Source organism: Sinohyriopsis cumingii, chromosome 9, assembly GCF_028554795.1.
Source record: "Sinohyriopsis cumingii isolate HCF-2022 chromosome 9, ASM2855479v2, whole genome shotgun sequence".
Taxonomy (NCBI): domain Eukaryota; kingdom Metazoa; phylum Mollusca; class Bivalvia; order Unionida; family Unionidae; genus Sinohyriopsis; species Sinohyriopsis cumingii.
In genome coordinates this window covers 43,990,357-44,007,906 of record NC_142969.1, presented here as the reverse complement: position 1 = coordinate 44,007,906, position 17,550 = coordinate 43,990,357, and the positions used below count along the sequence as shown (strand labels likewise).

Sequence of the window (17,550 nt, the reverse complement as noted above, 5' to 3'; positions counted from 1 at the left end):
ATTTTGAGGGCAAAGAGATTAACAGGAAAAGTATGTACTCGTGAAATGGACAGAATCGTTACGAATTCACAGAAAATAGTATTCCTTTTACATTAAAGGTAGAAAGTAATAACATAGATAACAGCTTCAAGCAGCTCGAAAACGTTGATGAGTGAAAAGATAACAAGTTTCTAAAATATGCCAGATTTGTTAAAAACAGTTTATTAGAAAATTAGAGAGTTAAAACATGTAAGCCAACCTTATTTGGATTGATCGCGCGAAGATTCTTCCCAAAACATTGCAGATAACTGGCAATGACACATACAAATGTGATAACAGCAGACGGGAGAGTTTGTGTAAACCAAATTAGTGTTTTAAGGCACGTGGAGATGCTCATTATATTAATCCAATGGTAAAACAGATAAAAATACTATATGCTTCCGACAGTACATGTGATTCAAACCTGATAATTTGTAACTGACGTCATTGCTGGCATTCAACCAACCACACACCTCTATCTGACTCATTCAAGTAGCATATTGACTCTATTTTCATCCTTTCAGACCTTTGTCTTTGATAGCGAAGGGAATTTTTCTAGCCTACTACTATTTTTTTCTTTTCAAGCTAAATATTTATAACAATGACATGTTGAAATGTATTCCCAAAATTTTCCCAGAGAAAAAGTTTGAGAAATTCTATGATGATGAAAATAGACCCTTGTAAGGCAAGATGTAGAATAAAAAATGAGTAACCAGATATTTTCACCTACAGGATGCCGGCGTCAATCCTGTTGTAGCCCTATGCAAAACTTATAAAATGTCGGTGCCCATAACTTTTTGTCACCGGTTGTCATGTTAATGAAAATGGATTTTTAGTTCGATACAGCAACAATTTACAAAATCAAGTGTCTTGTTTAAACGGTGGTTGAACCTTACCAAAATGAATTATGGAAATGAAGAATCATCTTGCATAATTCACTCCGTGTCCATTTTTCATAGATCATGTTGTATAAGAAAATGTCATGTATTCAGTGTGGCACATTTCATAAGTTTGATATTTAAGCCAAGATGAACTATTAAAGAACCAAACTGAAAGAGTTGTCAAATTAGGATCCTAGTTCGAACTCCGGCCTAGTCATACCAAAGATTTATGAAAATGGTACTAGCAGCTGCCTCTCTTGGCGATCAGCATTAGTGTTAGTACTGGTCGGCCTGGTGTCAGGATAATGTGACTGGGTGGGACATGATATTACATGTCCGCGGCAGGATTCCACAGTGCTAGGCATCAATATAAACTGCCACTCTGCATACGTCGTAGCGATATGACTGAACAAATGTCTAAAACTATGCCAAACTATCATATATTCTCCATAATCCGTAATGTTAAAGATAAGGAATATTGCTTTTCTGACTTTACACCAAGCTCCGACTTTACAGGGCCGGAGTTTAATTGGTTAGTTGGAAATGATTTGTCATAACAGCTACTAAAATTTTATTTGCTATTACTCCATCTTCTCTTACATTATATAGCTCGTATTATATACCATATATAAATATCATCTTTGTCAACATTACAATAGTTAAAAACTGGAGATATAAAAGGTCAAGTTGACCTTTAAAACAGGTTTATTCCAATATCCGCTAATCTGTTAAAAACGTACAAAAGAAAAGGAGAAAACAAAACAAATAACATAAATCTATTTCTAAAATTGTGCCATAAACGTTATGAAAATGTTAGCACCCGATTGTCAGTTGACAAATAAACATAAAATTGCTCCAAAAATGTGTTTTGATCACAAATTTGAATATGAGATAGTAATGAAAGTCTTTTCAAGCTGTATCTGGTAGACTGGATGTGCCAACATGGAAAATGATATCATATGTAATAGGCCCAACAATGCAGATTGGTTATCCTGCTATATGCGCCAATAGTTTGTAATGTACATGAATAGAAACCGTTAAAAACCAGAACACGGAAATAATGCGGCTTAGGAAATGGAGTTTATTGTGCTCTATATAAAATATGTCTTCTTGTTGCAAAATCTGTTGCAAGAAACACGCTCCCATTCTCGTATAAAAATCCGGTGATTTATCTATTTTATATTAACAATGCAGAAAATAAGCCCCGCCCCTGCCCACAATTAAATTAAAATGAAATAAGATAAATGAAAATAAAAACAAGACCAGTTAACCATCTGTAATCAAGATGTGTGAATCTCCATACATTGAAGTCTGACATATCAGCCATTAACCTATCTGCATTGTGTAAACAAGAGCCTGAAAACTTAGACTTAATTTTTTTTCTTTACTAGGAAATATTTAAAAATCCATAGTGAACGATTAAGTTCATTGCTTATGATATAGTATGTGTGAGAACCAAACAAAATTGGTAGTTTTAAAGAAATTCGGTGCAGGCTGTACAGGAACTTAGTTAAATAAGGCCTTTGCAATGCAAACTGTTCATACTTATAAATTTAGTACCAGATGACTCTAGTGAATACAAATGTTCATATGTATGAGAGATATTTTTTATTTTGTTTTCTTGCTATGAGCCTAATTCATCCTTTCAATTTATTTCTCTTTTAATCTTTCTCAATTTAAATTTTATTTCAGAAGTATATTCATACAACTGGAATATTATAATTTTATACCACTGGAATATTATAATTTTTTACTACTGGAATATTATAATTTTTTACTACTGGAATATTATAATTTTTTACTACTGGAATATTATAATTTTTTACTGCTGGAATATTATAATTTTATACCACTGGAATATTTTAATGTTATACTACTGGAATATTATAATTTTATACCACTGGAATATTGTAATTTTATACTACTGGGATAATATAATTTTATACTACTGGAATGTTATAATTTTATACCACTGAAATATTATAATTTTGTACTAATGGAATATTGTAATTTTATACTACTGGAATGTTATAATTTTATACAACTGAAATATTATAATTTTCTACTACTGGAATATAATTTTATATTACTGGAATATGATAATTTTATACTACTTGAATATTAAGTCGATCAGAATTGTACAAGTTACAGATTTTATACATGTTGAAAACGCAATAATTTCAAGGTTCAATATTGGCCTTTTTGTTGTATATTCTAAGAAAATTAAAGTAACAACAGATGTTTGAACAACATGTTCAGTATACTTTCTCACTCAGATTAAAATAAGATAGTTTCACAACTAGTATAATGTTTCCATCTTAGAGGTAATTTAAAAAATACCTTAAACATGCATGAACTCGTTATCAGCACCGGCCGTAGCAAACTCGGGGCTCGTTTTGGATCATTTTGGCGGGGCATTGGATTTAAGCGGGGGCCCATGTGAGCATGGCATTTGGAAATAAACTTTAAAACAAGTTTTATATGATACTGTGTTTACAATTTTCTTATATCGCTTTAAAATTATTTTCTATCTATAGATATAATTTTAAAAATTACTGACGCGAGGGGCCCCTGTGATTCCGATTGGGCCAAATCAGTCGAATCAGCCCAAGGCCGGCCCTGTTCACTATTATCATTTTTAAAGCAGGTATTGACATACCAGCATATGCAGTCTGATGAAGACGATTCTACGCATTAACATATGAGCCTCTAGTTACGGTGACATTAGGTAATCTGACACTTAGCTGAGCTAATATAATAGTAAAATGTAAAGATACTCATCGCGTGATAATCGCATGAAAAATTATGTTACGTATATTGGATTTAATTTATATTTGATTTAATCTGTGCTTGGTCTGATTTGATTGTTTTGGGGTTTTGAGATCTTTTTATTTTCTTTACATGTCAATATAATCAAATTTTGTTTACTAGTAATGTTATATTTTCCAGAAAATTTAGTTTGACCTGAATCTTTCTATAAATGCCTAATAATATAAACACTGTTTCTATTTCTGACTTAGTTTCTGGCCTTGATTGAGGGTCAAGTAAACAACTTTTATTCTCGGAGTAAAATGATTGGTTCTTATCATTTTAGCCATTTTTATATATAAACATGATCACGCGATCCTCTATATCGCAAATAGGCATTTCCAAAAATGCGAAATACTTAGTATTATAGTGATGTTTAGAGAGAGAGAGATCTCAGAGTTTTGGGGCTTTTAAACACTTGATGTCAAGTTGTTTTCTTCTGTTGTGACTTGTTTTGAATTTTTTAGTTTTATTTTAATTTTTCGGATTCTAAAAGATTAATTCGTTTCACTGGGAATAATTTCTGCTCATACAGAATTCTTGAACAAAGACATTTCTTAAAACTTTTATTTGGATTTCAAAAACCGGAGGATTAATTATTGTGTTTCTACAAGGAATTGTAGACTTCAACAAAGTGCAGGTTACAGCTTACTTTATCGCCTTCCATCTTGGATTCTTAGTCGTGACTCGAACTTGAATTCATTAGAACATTTTATTATTATGACTTTTCACATTTTAGTCGTGGATTATTCTTGGATTATTTTTGGATTTGATTCTGGAAACCGTAAGTTATTTTTTTTTTCTTAAATTTTTTTTACATTATTTTTCCAGGGAAATAAATTATTCGTTAAATTTTTCAAAGCTTGTTGTTTTCACTCTTTCTTATTCGAGCCTAAACACGTACCATAAGAATCCAAGGGCGCTTGAATTACATGGCTAAAGGAACCAAAACTATTTCGAATGAGCAAAGGCAGCATCTAACTGATCACTTGATATTGGTGGAACAGGCGAGCTTCCCCTGATATGACCCGGCATTTTGAAATGATGTTAGGTTCTGTTTCGTTATTTCAAGCAGACTCAACTGTTGTCTGTCACTGAATTTAATGGGGAAATATGATTTTCGGATCCCTGAAAGTCCTATTCAACCGACCGTTACTCAAAAACCGCAGGTAATTATTGTGTGTACTGATAGGTTGCGAAAAATCTGTTTTATTTGGAACGTTTTGTCCGGGGTGTGTGTGTGTGTGTACGAATCAGCAACCACCAGCATGCCATTAGGTCACGGGCAATACATTATTTTATGAGTTCTTGAACAACCTATGCATCGGAATATTAAATGCATTTTATAAAGAATTAATGTCGCCAACTGGCTGAAAATAATTATTGGAAAAATTAACGTAATTTTTCAGAAGAAGCCCACGTATATGCAAACAGTATCCCAATAGTATATTTGACATTAAAACATTTTATCACTGTCACTGTTTATGTACTATTGGGTTTAAATAGGGAGATCTCACCTGGCTTTTTTTTTTCAAAATGGGCATTTTCGATGGCATTGTTCTCAAAAAGAAGCCGCGAGGCTTATCATTTTCATTGTTTTATAGGTTTCTTGTTGGATAGATCGTTGATGGTATGCAAACGTGATTTGCTGGTCTTATCACAAATACATGTTATTTAGCAGGACATTAACATTACGATCAATGGAAATTCAATCAGGTGTATGTACCCATTATTAGGTCTGGGGACTGGTGTATCGGACTGCCTTACTTTTGGATGTGCTACGACTCATTATATTACTGGAAAAGTTTTCTCCCAAACCGTTATCTTGTTGTGTGCAGAGATGTATAAATTAGTGTCACAGTAAGTCGTAGCATGAGCTGCAAGAATGCTTTCCAAAACAATTTCTCCATATGGCATCTGCTCCACAAAATATATGAATTGTCTGGCTTTCCCAGATGTGAGTCAGAGATGGCATCCTGTTGTAATGAATCTAGAGCTAAACCAGAACATCGGTATATTGGGAATGGAGCGGTGTAGCCCCTGCTTGACAATGGACATAGTGGGGAATAATCTGAGACTGTCTTGTTATGCTAAACCATCATACGAAAAGGTTTTATCTGTCTTCTTTTCACTTGCCACGAGATGACTCTGCCTAATATGTGTGTGCCTTGATTGCTTCAGCACACGGCTTCCCAGCTAGTACACCTTCCTATGCTTCTGTGTAAAGTGTCTCACTTTCAACCATGCATCTAAAATTTAATATCATTTAACATGCTTGGCAAATACATTCAGAACGTTTAAAGATAGATGAAGTTCACCAGGCCGTACAAATAAAGTAGTCATGCAATCTTCGTTATCCATTTATTATCTATTAAAGAGTGCCTCGTAAACCGTTAGTACCTTCTATTCGTATGGAAGGTTAGATGGTATAAGTCTACACCCTTCCACAACTATATTCAATGGGTTCGTTACTTGCACAGCACATATCCAACCAAAGTCATCTCTGCGTTGACCTGGTTGAAAGGTTTCCATCAGTTCTTGTCTGCTCTTCATCTTGTTGCGTAAAACAAAATACAATATCTGCCGCAATGACTCATTAGCTTGGGTTGCTGTCAGAATTTCATCTGTTTGCTTCTTGTTTTAGATTCTGTTAAACCTTTTACAACTGTAGTTGGCGCACGTTCTCCCTCATTTCACGAAAGCAGGATGTGATTATATTTCCTGTGCATATATTATTCACCCCATATCTTATATAAGGCCTCGCTGCCAACCTAGCACTTGTGTAATATGAATACTATTTTCCTCGTCAAAGCTGATGCCATTTATGTCTATATTGTGAAACGTGAAGTGCACAAGCCTTCCAGGAACAAATCTAAAGCCCTGTAACTGCGTCTTACTGTGAACATGGCTTTGAGGTTGCTCTATGCATGTGAAGCGTCATTTTGGAACACGTTTTATGCAGCATAATGGAGCAGATGAACCAAGTCTCTCGATCTGATAGCTAGATGTAGAATACGAACTATGCCAACTTTTTTTAAAGTCAGTTCTTTCCACCAGTGACATTGTAGACAGGATCCTGGGCAATGCTGACAACAACATTCTGCATTCATATTGAATCCATTCATTTATTCGGTATATACTTGAGTCTTTTCCGGATAGTCCAAAAATTGCACTGTCCCCTGATTAGCAGGCTTAAAAACATTAAAAGGCTATCAGAAGTGCAAGATACTGCCTGTCGTTGCTGATCTGAGAATCCTTGATAGGATTTCAAGGCCACTATATCAAATCTTAAGCTTGGTGAATCACGCACAATTTCTAGAAAACCGTTATCGTAGATATGGTAAACAGGAACTGTGAGTGATTCATTCTTTCTCACTTTCATTTATTACAACCGAAATTATTACTTTAATGAACCAGACATATAATTTTTTTCTAAAGGTAGTACCCTTCTCCGTTCAACTGCTTCTATTCGTTTTATACAATTCATAGATACTCGTCTTTTATATGTGACTCAAGATTTTCTTTCTTGATGTACCTCCGGCTGATGAATGACGGAGGCATAACAATGCCTTTCTTTTGCATTTCAATAAGTGCTTTACAAGTGTTTTCTTCAGTAGTCGGTTAGGTTCACTTTGCAGCCACTGTGTTGTGTTCGTTTTGTTATAGATTGAATAAGCCAACTAGCCTGTTCCCTATAGCCACGCCCATAATCTCTGGCAGAGAATGTGTTTCAAACCAATATCACTGTTATCCTACAATCACAGTGTTCGTGTTTGTCATCCTAGATTTGGCACAAAAACCTATGGCAACGTGATCATGGTAACAAATAGCCTTTGACAAACTCAAACATGGTCAGGATTCATTGTAAGCCAATATTTTTGTTTTAGGCTGGTATAACATATTTTGCTCTGAGACTGATCACGTGGTAAAATGAGAGCGACGCATTCTTGATATACTGCCAGACAAGGCCAGGTGTGGGCGTAAGCTAGTTTTACGTACTCTTTAAAAGAGTGTCTTTTCTATGTTTTTTATTGTTTGAAAAAAATCAAACAACATACCATTGTTCTTCTACTCAATTGAATGATCGAGACAGAGCAAAACATTTTAGTTCTCACCTTGTTGCAAATGTACTAGAGTGTTTATAATTGACAAAATCTGAATTCGCGAACACAAAAAATTGTATCTTTAAAACTAATCAAGTAGTATGAGAGAGAAAGAGAGAGAGAAAGCGAGACAGACAGACAGACAGAGACAAAGACAGACAGACATACACGGAAAGAGAAAATTTGAAAGTCATTATTGAAAGACGCACTATAGCAACTTTCTTACCCTTTTTCAAGGCTTAATGGATGTGTGTGTGTATGTATATGTGTGTTTATGTATATGTGTGTATATGTTCTAGCCCTCCTACTCTTTATATTGGTAAGTAATTGTAGTTGTTTCCAAACGACGGGTTTGTTGTTAGGTGGGGTACTTGTTTACACTGTTTATTGTTTAATAAGTGTTCGTGACGGTCAGTAAATAAGTGAGTGGTATTCAATCAACACGGCGGATTGATTAGTAATTGCAAAACTCGGTCAGTCCAAAAAGGCATGATGGTTAGAAAGTGCGAGTGTTGGTCAGTAGAGGACGCGATGTTTGTGAGCCAAAACTGCATGTTCTTTTGTAAGTGTAGGCTTTGGTCAACCATTTTACCTTTAACATTACATCTTGCTTTGTTTAGATCAATTTTTCTGTTAAAACCATCATTTGTTGTAGTGACAAAGCGTAATGTCATGTTATATTTTAACATTACGCTCTCCATTTCCTTAGCCGTCAAAGTGTCATACTAATGTTACACCTATTGTCCTTTAAACATTGAATTCACGTTAAAGACCATAGAGCCGCATGTAAACATAACGGCCTGTGGAAAATTTTAACATTTCCTTTACCACGATGCTTATCTGATATATGGTTTGTTTTAATGTTACGTTGTCCATTTTGTCTATCTTGTCAAACTATTGTCATTGTTAAACTTTGCGACTAATGGTAAACCAACATTTGTCTTGTTTTTCAAACAGAGGCGTAACGTTAATTTCCATTTTCAAGAGAGTCAGTGTCATTTTTGTTCTCATATTGTTAGACTAATTTTTGTTGACAACCGTGTGATTTTTGTCACCAGAATGCCATACGATTCTACTTTCTTACACAGCCAAAATTACATTCAAGGGCACACACACACACACACACACACACACACACACACCCTTCACGAATGAGGAGTGAAACATCCAGAGGGATAGGTAAAACGTTATTTAGAACATTGACACAGAGGTGTTACAACAGATCGATGAAGCATATGATCTATATATTTTCAGTTGTGTCATACTACATTTGTGTACTTATTGTAACTCTTCCAGCAAGAATTATACCAGGTGGAGCACGTGGCAATAAAATATACGGGAAGCCATTATCGCCTGTCCGACACTTATCCATTAAACTGCCCGCCATCAAGTACATCTCTAAGAAAAATAAATAAATAAACTTTATTAGTGAACATTTATTGTAATAAAGATTTACATCTGCATGTCGAGGAATCATAGAAAGTCATATTTATAACAATATGTTGCGTCTTCCTGATATTTCTAACAATATTTGACGTCAGTAATGTCTTTTTGTTTTGTCTGTCAATGGAGAGAGACAGAGAGAGAGAGAGAGAGAGAGAGAGACTCACAATTTTTCACACAGGGGAAAATCTTGGGCTTCGCAGTTCATGTCATCCCACAAGAAGTGTTGATCACGGAACATCCCTATACAATGCTGGCCATTCAAGTTGTCCGGTTCAGTTGGGGCCCATTTAAAGTATGTCAAAGGGACCATGGAGTCAGGACGTATAAATTTACCCTCCTCAAGTAGATCTGTCCCTCCGAGCCACACGTGTTGCGACGGTATGGAATCTGCAGATTGAATAACATATTCATAAAGAATCGACAGTAAGCACCTTAATCGGGTGCGGGTTGCTCTATGACGATGTCAAAGTATATACTAACATATCAAGCTAACTGTAAGAATGTTTCTCAGAAATTGCGCCGATAAGATTTGCTGCAAGCTGTACGCCGATAAACAGAATTTGCGATTTTTAGATTGGAATTAGACGATAACAGAGAAAAACGGCATGCTACCGATGTCTACACACTCAATGTCAAATTTAATCAGCTGAGCCTGTAACAGAACAATGACGTCCGAACAGATGGCGTCACGTTCTATGCCGCATTTGAGAGACTGACGCTGGAACAGAAAAGGTTATTAGACCCTTGAAAGGAAGCTCCTTGCAGAATTTGACCGATTTAGAGTTCGATTTAGTCAGCCACTCAGTCAAATGGAATTTAGTGAGTACCTTCACTGAATGCGATTTAGCGAGGACCGTGATCCATCGAATGCCCTTTTTTAAGTAATGGCTCAGTCGAACGAGAAAATCAAATATTATACTTTTTTCTTTTTAGAGGGAGATAATAAAGATTTATTTGGTCATCCAAGGCTAATAATTTTCCACGACGGAGAAGGTGTGGACAACTTTTCAGATCTCCCGCAAACAAGGACAATATATTGTTTATTATATCCAGTCAAACATCAAATGTAAACACGATCGCGTGAGGAAGACAATATGTTTTGTTCACATACAGTGCCATTTTGTGATCCAATCATTGATACTGTTACTTTTAGGGGGTATAATAACGGTATTTAACATTTGCTCCACCCACTGAAACAAATAGCCATGTCACAAAACCACTTTTATTACCATTCCTTTCTTCATATACAGAGTTTGGGAGAAATTAATAAGTTATCATCCCTAAAGTAAAAAAACTAAGTATAAGTAAATCGTTCCTCAACCAATCAACCCCTCTCCAATCGTAATGGAGTTATAAAAATGAACGTTTACGTTTAGAAGTTTACAGCCATATATACTAAGATAAATATAGATCAATGACATTGACCTTGAAAGTTGGGGTCAAATATGAGGTATTAACATGATCTAATCTCTTTCTCTCTCTCTCTCTCTCTCTCTCTCTCTCACACACACACACACACGTACACACACACACACACACACACACACACACACATCTACTGTTTTCATATTAGACAGATAAGGCAGCTGCCTGCCTAGAGTGGAATGAAATCCTAGCAGCAGCAAAATTTAGAGTTTGAAAAACTGGATTTGTTAAAAGGTGTATTATTGTGCGTATAAAACACAAGTTACAATTTTTATATTATTTCAGAGAGTAACAGTGTTTAAATGGCCTGGGTTTAAGGCATTGTTTTGGACGGGGGGGGGGGGATGCAGCAAAATCGCAAATCCGTTGCTTCGCACACGAACACATTCTTCTTTAATCAGAAATTTGTGCACGATATTTTCTTTGGGTCATTGTATTACAATAGTTGTTCTCGACGTCGTCATTTTCGTAGCAGTCATTTGTAAGGGTCTTGCGTGTGCCTTTTTATATTCTACCGATTTATTTTGTACCTCCCATGCGAAAGAGTAGTTTACTCTCAAATGTTTTTCTTGGACGTAAGAAATGTTCCTACGGATATCTTTGTGAAACACCCTTACAAAGTAGCTTAAGATTTTGTTACGCTTAAAACTAACGAAAATTATGTGCATAAACTTACACTGTGTCGTGAAACGGGCTCCAGGGACTGTGACTATCTTTCCCTGTCCCCAATCAGGGGCGTTGGAACACAGCGCAACAAATATAACTATTTTATCGCCACTGATCCGGCAAAATTTATGATTTTATTAATCTATTAAAATAGTGTAGTAAATTTAGAGTATGTGCACGTGGTTGTAGTGCCCCGTTTTAAGCAATTCTTAGATTTGTGTGATTACTTGTTTGATTATTGGAATTTGGCGCCATGGAAATATTCCTGGCCCGAACTAATGAGCTAATTGATAGGAGCAAACGTCACGGAGTGAAGTGTTAGTGTGTTTCCATGATGTCCTGGTTCACTAGTAGTGAATTCCGACCAAAACCGAATGACTGTCCCTGTCGTAAAATAGTACATATTAAAATCTAGTGGTATACATTGGTAGCGTGCCTGCAAGGACAGCACTTACGGTATTAAACCGGTAAATTACACAAGGGCATAAATAAAAAGGGACTTGGCAGAGACCGTTTATGTCGCCATGCGGGCGAATATGGTGCAGTTATATGGGCGAAATGTGCCTGGAAAGCATACATTGACTGGCCTAAGGTGGCGGAGTTAAAATAGTTCCCATTGTTAGGGAGTACTCGTATATGTTCTAAGGCGTGAACGGTTGGTGGTACGGAAACATAATGAAGCCAAAACACGCAGATGTACGGTTGATGGATAGTTGACAGTTTGGTTTATCTGTGGTCTTGCATTAATTAGAGGAAAATTTAGGTATAGAATGGACACGTCGGGCTTTCTGATTTACAACTGAGGTTGTATGGAAGTCTTTGGAAAGTCGGGGAAACTTATGACTTCTAGCGAGAATCGCGCCAGGGTTTGACAACCGCTCGGTCAAGTAAATACCCGTGTGCGTGTAACAATAGGTTCCTATTCCGAGACCAAAAAATAATTAAAAGAAAAGGAAGCTTGTTATGCAGTTTAAACCCATGAGACAAGCTCTAAAATGTGTACATTCGCCGTCCTTACCGTCATCTTCAATAAAACAATACTATTTCATACACGAGATGTTCATCTAGTCTTTATTGTTTATTGTTGTTAACTTGACATTTTATATACTTTCAGTCAAAAGACTAGGCATTTTGCTGCATATGCATATAGGCAATGGCAGAAGTGAAGATCTCCAATTCCAAGGCGGAAAAAAATGTCATAAAAAAGGCTTTTGCAATAAGAAAGACTCATCGACAAGAAACATCAACACTCAGAATGCTACATGGAAGCCGAAGAGAAATACATCACGCTGTTACATCAAACGCAGAAAAGAAGAACAACAGGAAGCAGTTTTTCACGTTTCTGAGAAATGTTAGATTTATTGCGTGTCAATGACTGGCTCTTCGAGGTCCAGTGCCGGATTACCAGATAGGCAGAGTAGGCAACGGCCTAGGGACCCCGCAACAACGGATCAAAATAATATTGATAAAACGTATTATGAGATAATTTGCGAGGGGGCCTCCAATATTTCGACTGCCAAAGGGCCTATTGGCCTTAACAGGGTTTAATATGGCACTGTCGAGGTGCCATAACCAAAGTGGCAGTAATTTCATTCAGATATTGGAACTGCACTGGCAATTCAATATTAAAGTGGATGGAATAGAACACTAAGTTGACATCTTCGGATACTCCAAATGATATGTTGCAAGTGATGGTCTGAGAAACTCACAGTGTAAGAAACGATCGCTTATTCACCGTCATGGCAAATGAGAAATGTTAGATGTATTGCGCGGCACTGCGAAGTCATGAACAAAGTGACAGTAATTTCATTGAGATACTAAAATTGCACGGCGATACAGATGATTCAATATTGAAGTGGATGGAAAAGAAAGCATACAAGTTGACATCTTCAGACATACATGCTACATGTGATGGCCTTATAATTTATTCGTGAAGTTCCCACCAAGATCAGAAACGATCGCTTCTTCACCATCACGGCAGATGAAACAACATATCAGTCTAATCTTAAACAGGTCGTCACTGCATTTGGACACGGGGACAACGAACTAAATGTGCATGATGAATTCCTTGGACTGTACATGGTTCCCTCCATTGATGCTGAAACTTTAACCAGTATCACCGAAGCCGAAGACACGTTACTGAGAATGAACACATCACTGAATAACTGCCGCAAATCGAACATGACTTTGTGAAATCTAAGGAAACACGCCAGGCAATTTTAGGGAAGTTTGGATCAGATGTGAAGTGCTAAGGTGCCAGTGTAAATGTATTATTATAATTAAATGTTTAAATCATTGTTCTATGGCTTTATGTATTAAATGAAATAAAGAAAAAGAACAGTTTATGTTTTTATTTGAATATGCTCAGAGTGCTCTAACATGTTCCATTCCCCGCGTTATTTTTTTTTAAATCCCAGGGGAAGGGCTCCTGAAGACCCTTGAAACCCACCACCACCACCACCACCAGGAGTGGGACCCCCCGTCCGTTACCTTCCAATTTCAAAAGTGCTTCCGCCCCTTTCCCTTGTCTCTTGTGACGGATTGTCTATATTTGTGATCGATCTTCTTGCTGATGTCTATTTCCGAAGTCTTTTAAAGTCGAATTTCTTTTGTTTTTCATTCACAGCAGTATTAATTATACACAGTGAACCTGATACGATACATTGCCCTCGCTGTTGATGTAAACAACATTATATGGAGCTCGCAATTATTACACGTAATTCTATGCGACTGTCAAAAAATATAATGTCAGTTGGCATGGTTAAATAATTTTTTGTGTGGTTCATACATTATAAACAAAAAGAAATTCAAAACCGCAGATTGATGGACATTGTAATAATGACTGTAAAATTTATTTACCAAACAAGGGCAACAGAAACGTCATGGTGATATGAAATAACCCATTAACAGTGATACAAAAGTACACAAAGACTGACATCAAGCATGTCAGGTCATTAAAATAATTTGGACAATTTTAATGAAGTGGGGTTGGGGGTGGGGTGATTTATATGGTACACCGCCCCACCCTTCCCCTTCTTTAGATAAATCCCTTAATTATGAGATCTGGAAGTATAGTACAAGTGACAAGTAAACCTACATTCATTTTAACTGCAGTTCTCATTACAATGGGACACACACACACACACACACACACACACACACACACATATATATATATATATATATATATATATATATATATATATATATATATATATATATATATATATATATATATATATATATATATATATATGTGACAACTTTCCAGGAAAACGATTTCAAAAATCAAAATAGTGAAATTATGTTTGTTTGTTTACTTGTTTAATGCAGAAAAGGAAAATAGTTCAAGGATAACTCTATAATAAAAAAAGTCATCAGTTACCATGGAGACGTGACAGCATTCCAGCTATAAAATTCTGTTCAGACTCGTTTTCAATGACAGCCAGAGTTGCTCCAAATATTTCGCAATAATGCTGTGAAAGACAATGACAGAATGAATAAGCAACAACACTAATAATAATTATAACCACCATGCTCAAATCACCACCACCACCATCATCATTATCATCATCATCTATTAATGCAATATCTTATTACATTAACACAAGGTGAAACACTTGTAATAACGATATAAATATATTGAATACTACTATGACGTGAATCAGTTATAATGTGAACGTGACATGAAGTTTTTTTTACATAACATAAAATATAAATTATATCTATTTTTGTCAAATTTACAGGAGAGATGAAGTGTAGACAGATCACATAAATGACATCTAGCTAAACGTATACAAAATAAACTGAGCAAGAAATATGAATGTACTGGATGCATTCAGCTAAATTGTTTTCCATTTTTTCCATTGGATCTGGAGAAAGTTGTTTAAAGATTTGTATAGAAACAGTCATCTGAAAATACGTTTGCTACTAATTTATTTTTTGTCTTTTAAAGGTGTTTTGATTATTATTATAATAGCAGCCTTTCTGGATTGCATATCCAAACACTAATGCTGCTTATAAAATTGGATCAAATTATCTTGAGTGGTCGATGCGATGTCCTTACAATGTGTTTCTTTATTTAGTAATATCGGCCATATAGGAGAGCAAATTATCATGATTTGTACACACTCAAAACAAGTCATGCTACAACTGTTTCTATAAATTTTAGTTCTGCTGAACTATTTTCAAACAGTCGTTAAGTGTTGTTATATTTTTACTTACTGTAGCTATTTGCTTACGGATAATAATAATAATAATAATAATAATAATCAGCATCATCATCATCATTATCATCATCATCATCATCAAACATAGTTACATACAGACAATGTTAAGGCATCAGCATCATTGGTACACGTCTAAATGACCTTACATGCCAGGATGTTCTCTGTCAAATTTAATTATAACTGGTTCGACTATAGTTTAGAACAGTCTAAAAGTAGCAAATGTTGACGAACGACACGCTAAGGTCACAAGGTCATAGCATAATCTCATTTGACCATATGACCACGTGAGCCAACAAAACAACATACTATCTTTATATGTCATGAACGATGCGTATTTACCAGTGCTTCGGTCCACGAAGCTTGAACCGGAAGCAGATCGTAACACTTTCCATTGTGTGGTATAAATCCATCGGGACATACCGCAGCAGCTTCTAAATTAACAAATTAAAACAATTATACGCAACCACACTGCTTATTCCTGAGAGGGCAAAACGTGTAATTTGATGATGAATGTAACATTTGTATCACATTCTATCTTGATTAACTCCAACTATACTGTGTGTCGTGACCACTACGGTGAAACTTATTATCATTTACTCTTGTACATCTACCAGATTAACCGTGTCATCTATTCATTAGCAGAGCAATTTCAATGTCGGCTGATTTGAAGGTTACAACTCTTTCATTGTGTTCGGGCAAACGCTTGCAAATAGCGAACCGCATAGGATCGCTACAGTAGATATATTTAGTATTCACACCACCTTCCCCCCCCCCCCTTGTGACATTGTTCTCACCCTAAATAAGCTATGGTATTGTTTGTGTACAGCCTCCAAATCTGTCACATGTCTTTCCTGTTTTCATCGGATCTACTAATTTATTTAAAAAGTTGCTTTTATAGATATACCTGCAAAATAAAACAACGTATGCCATTGGCTTTACCTATATCTCAGTCTCTAAGGATTGGAGACAACACTATTAAATATGTTATTCCTCGTACAAAATCCAAGAGTAACATTACCTATGACAAACATGCACGCATTTGTTATCTTTAGTATCGTCTAGGCTACTCTTTATCGGAAACAGTGTCATGTAAAATGTTGCCATTGCCACGTGATAACTCTCCAGTGTCACAATTGCTCCAAAACTGTACTTTTAAATGACAGATCGAGTAAATATTAATAAATGTTTATATTAGAATAATCCGGAATGAACCATGTACCGTATGTATGTATGTATGTATGTATGTATGCATGTATGTATACACGCTTCCGACTTTATAGTAGATAAATCTTCAAATCGTGTATGTAATAACTGACGAGCAAGATGGATATTAGCCAAACCTTTTACAGTAAAAACTAGATAACAAAATCTTTATATGTATATATGTGTATGATTCTAGATGACACACTTACTTTCTAACCATAGACCGATCGCAAGGAGACCAAAATAAACCATAACGTTGGTAGCCATTTTGATCCTCAGATTTGAAACCTTATCTCAGTTTTCGTTAACAGGTGCGTGCTTATTAAGTCACATGTTCAAAGTCTCAAGATAGTTGTAAATGTTATTATCAGTCCACATATAATTTCGTGATCAAAGAGAAAAGACACGTGAATGCTCTTTTGGTAACCGAGCGAAAATTCGTTGATTCTTTGTAACAAAAACTTTCCCTTATGGTAAACAAACACCTTTTATAATTAAAAACGTCTGGAAAGAAAATGAGCTGCGGTCTTAGGGCGGTGTGGGCCCAGTGAGAAATGAGGACAATGGGTCCCCCAAACCTACTTTTTAAATCACTGAAGAAATTGTGTGAACCATTCCTAGAAAATTACAGTTTGTTTTATTTGCGAAAGAATCATCTCCATTCGAACATAAAACCGAGAACATTTTATTTTTAATGACAGATTTAATAAGTATAAATGGAAACAATTTTCGCCACCCACCCACCCCAAACAACGATCACATTTTTCGCAC

The 17,550-nt window shown here is 35.7% G+C and overlaps 1 protein-coding gene across 1 annotated transcript; it reads right to left on the bottom strand.

The window, feature by feature from the left end:
• Window positions 1-9,039: 9,039 nt before the first annotated feature.
• On the bottom strand, window positions 9,040-17,109 carry LOC149791651 (perlucin-like). The gene is made up of 5 exons (XM_089969242.1): window positions 16,989-17,109; window positions 15,916-16,007; window positions 14,733-14,823; window positions 9,421-9,643; window positions 9,040-9,208 (listed from the first exon to the last, which is right to left on the bottom strand). The coding sequence occupies exons 1-5, from the start codon at window positions 17,044-17,046 to the stop codon at window positions 9,175-9,177; spliced, it is 498 nt and encodes a 165-aa protein (XP_089825368.1). The 5' UTR covers window positions 17,047-17,109; the 3' UTR covers window positions 9,040-9,174.
• Between the last annotated feature and the right edge of the window lie 441 nt (window positions 17,110-17,550).

Coding starts and splice junctions, on each gene's coding strand:
- LOC149791651 (XM_089969242.1), bottom strand. CDS start 17,046: ATGGCTACCAACGTTATGGTTTATTTTGGTCTCCTTGCGATCGGTCTA. Junction 14,824..15,915: donor CTTCGTGGACCGAAGCACTG/GTAAATACGCAT, acceptor TGTCTTTCACAG/CATTATTGCGAAATATTTGG. Junction 9,644..14,732: donor AATGCTGTCACGTCTCCATG/GTAACTGATGAC, acceptor TTCAATCTGCAG/ATTCCATACCGTCGCAACAC.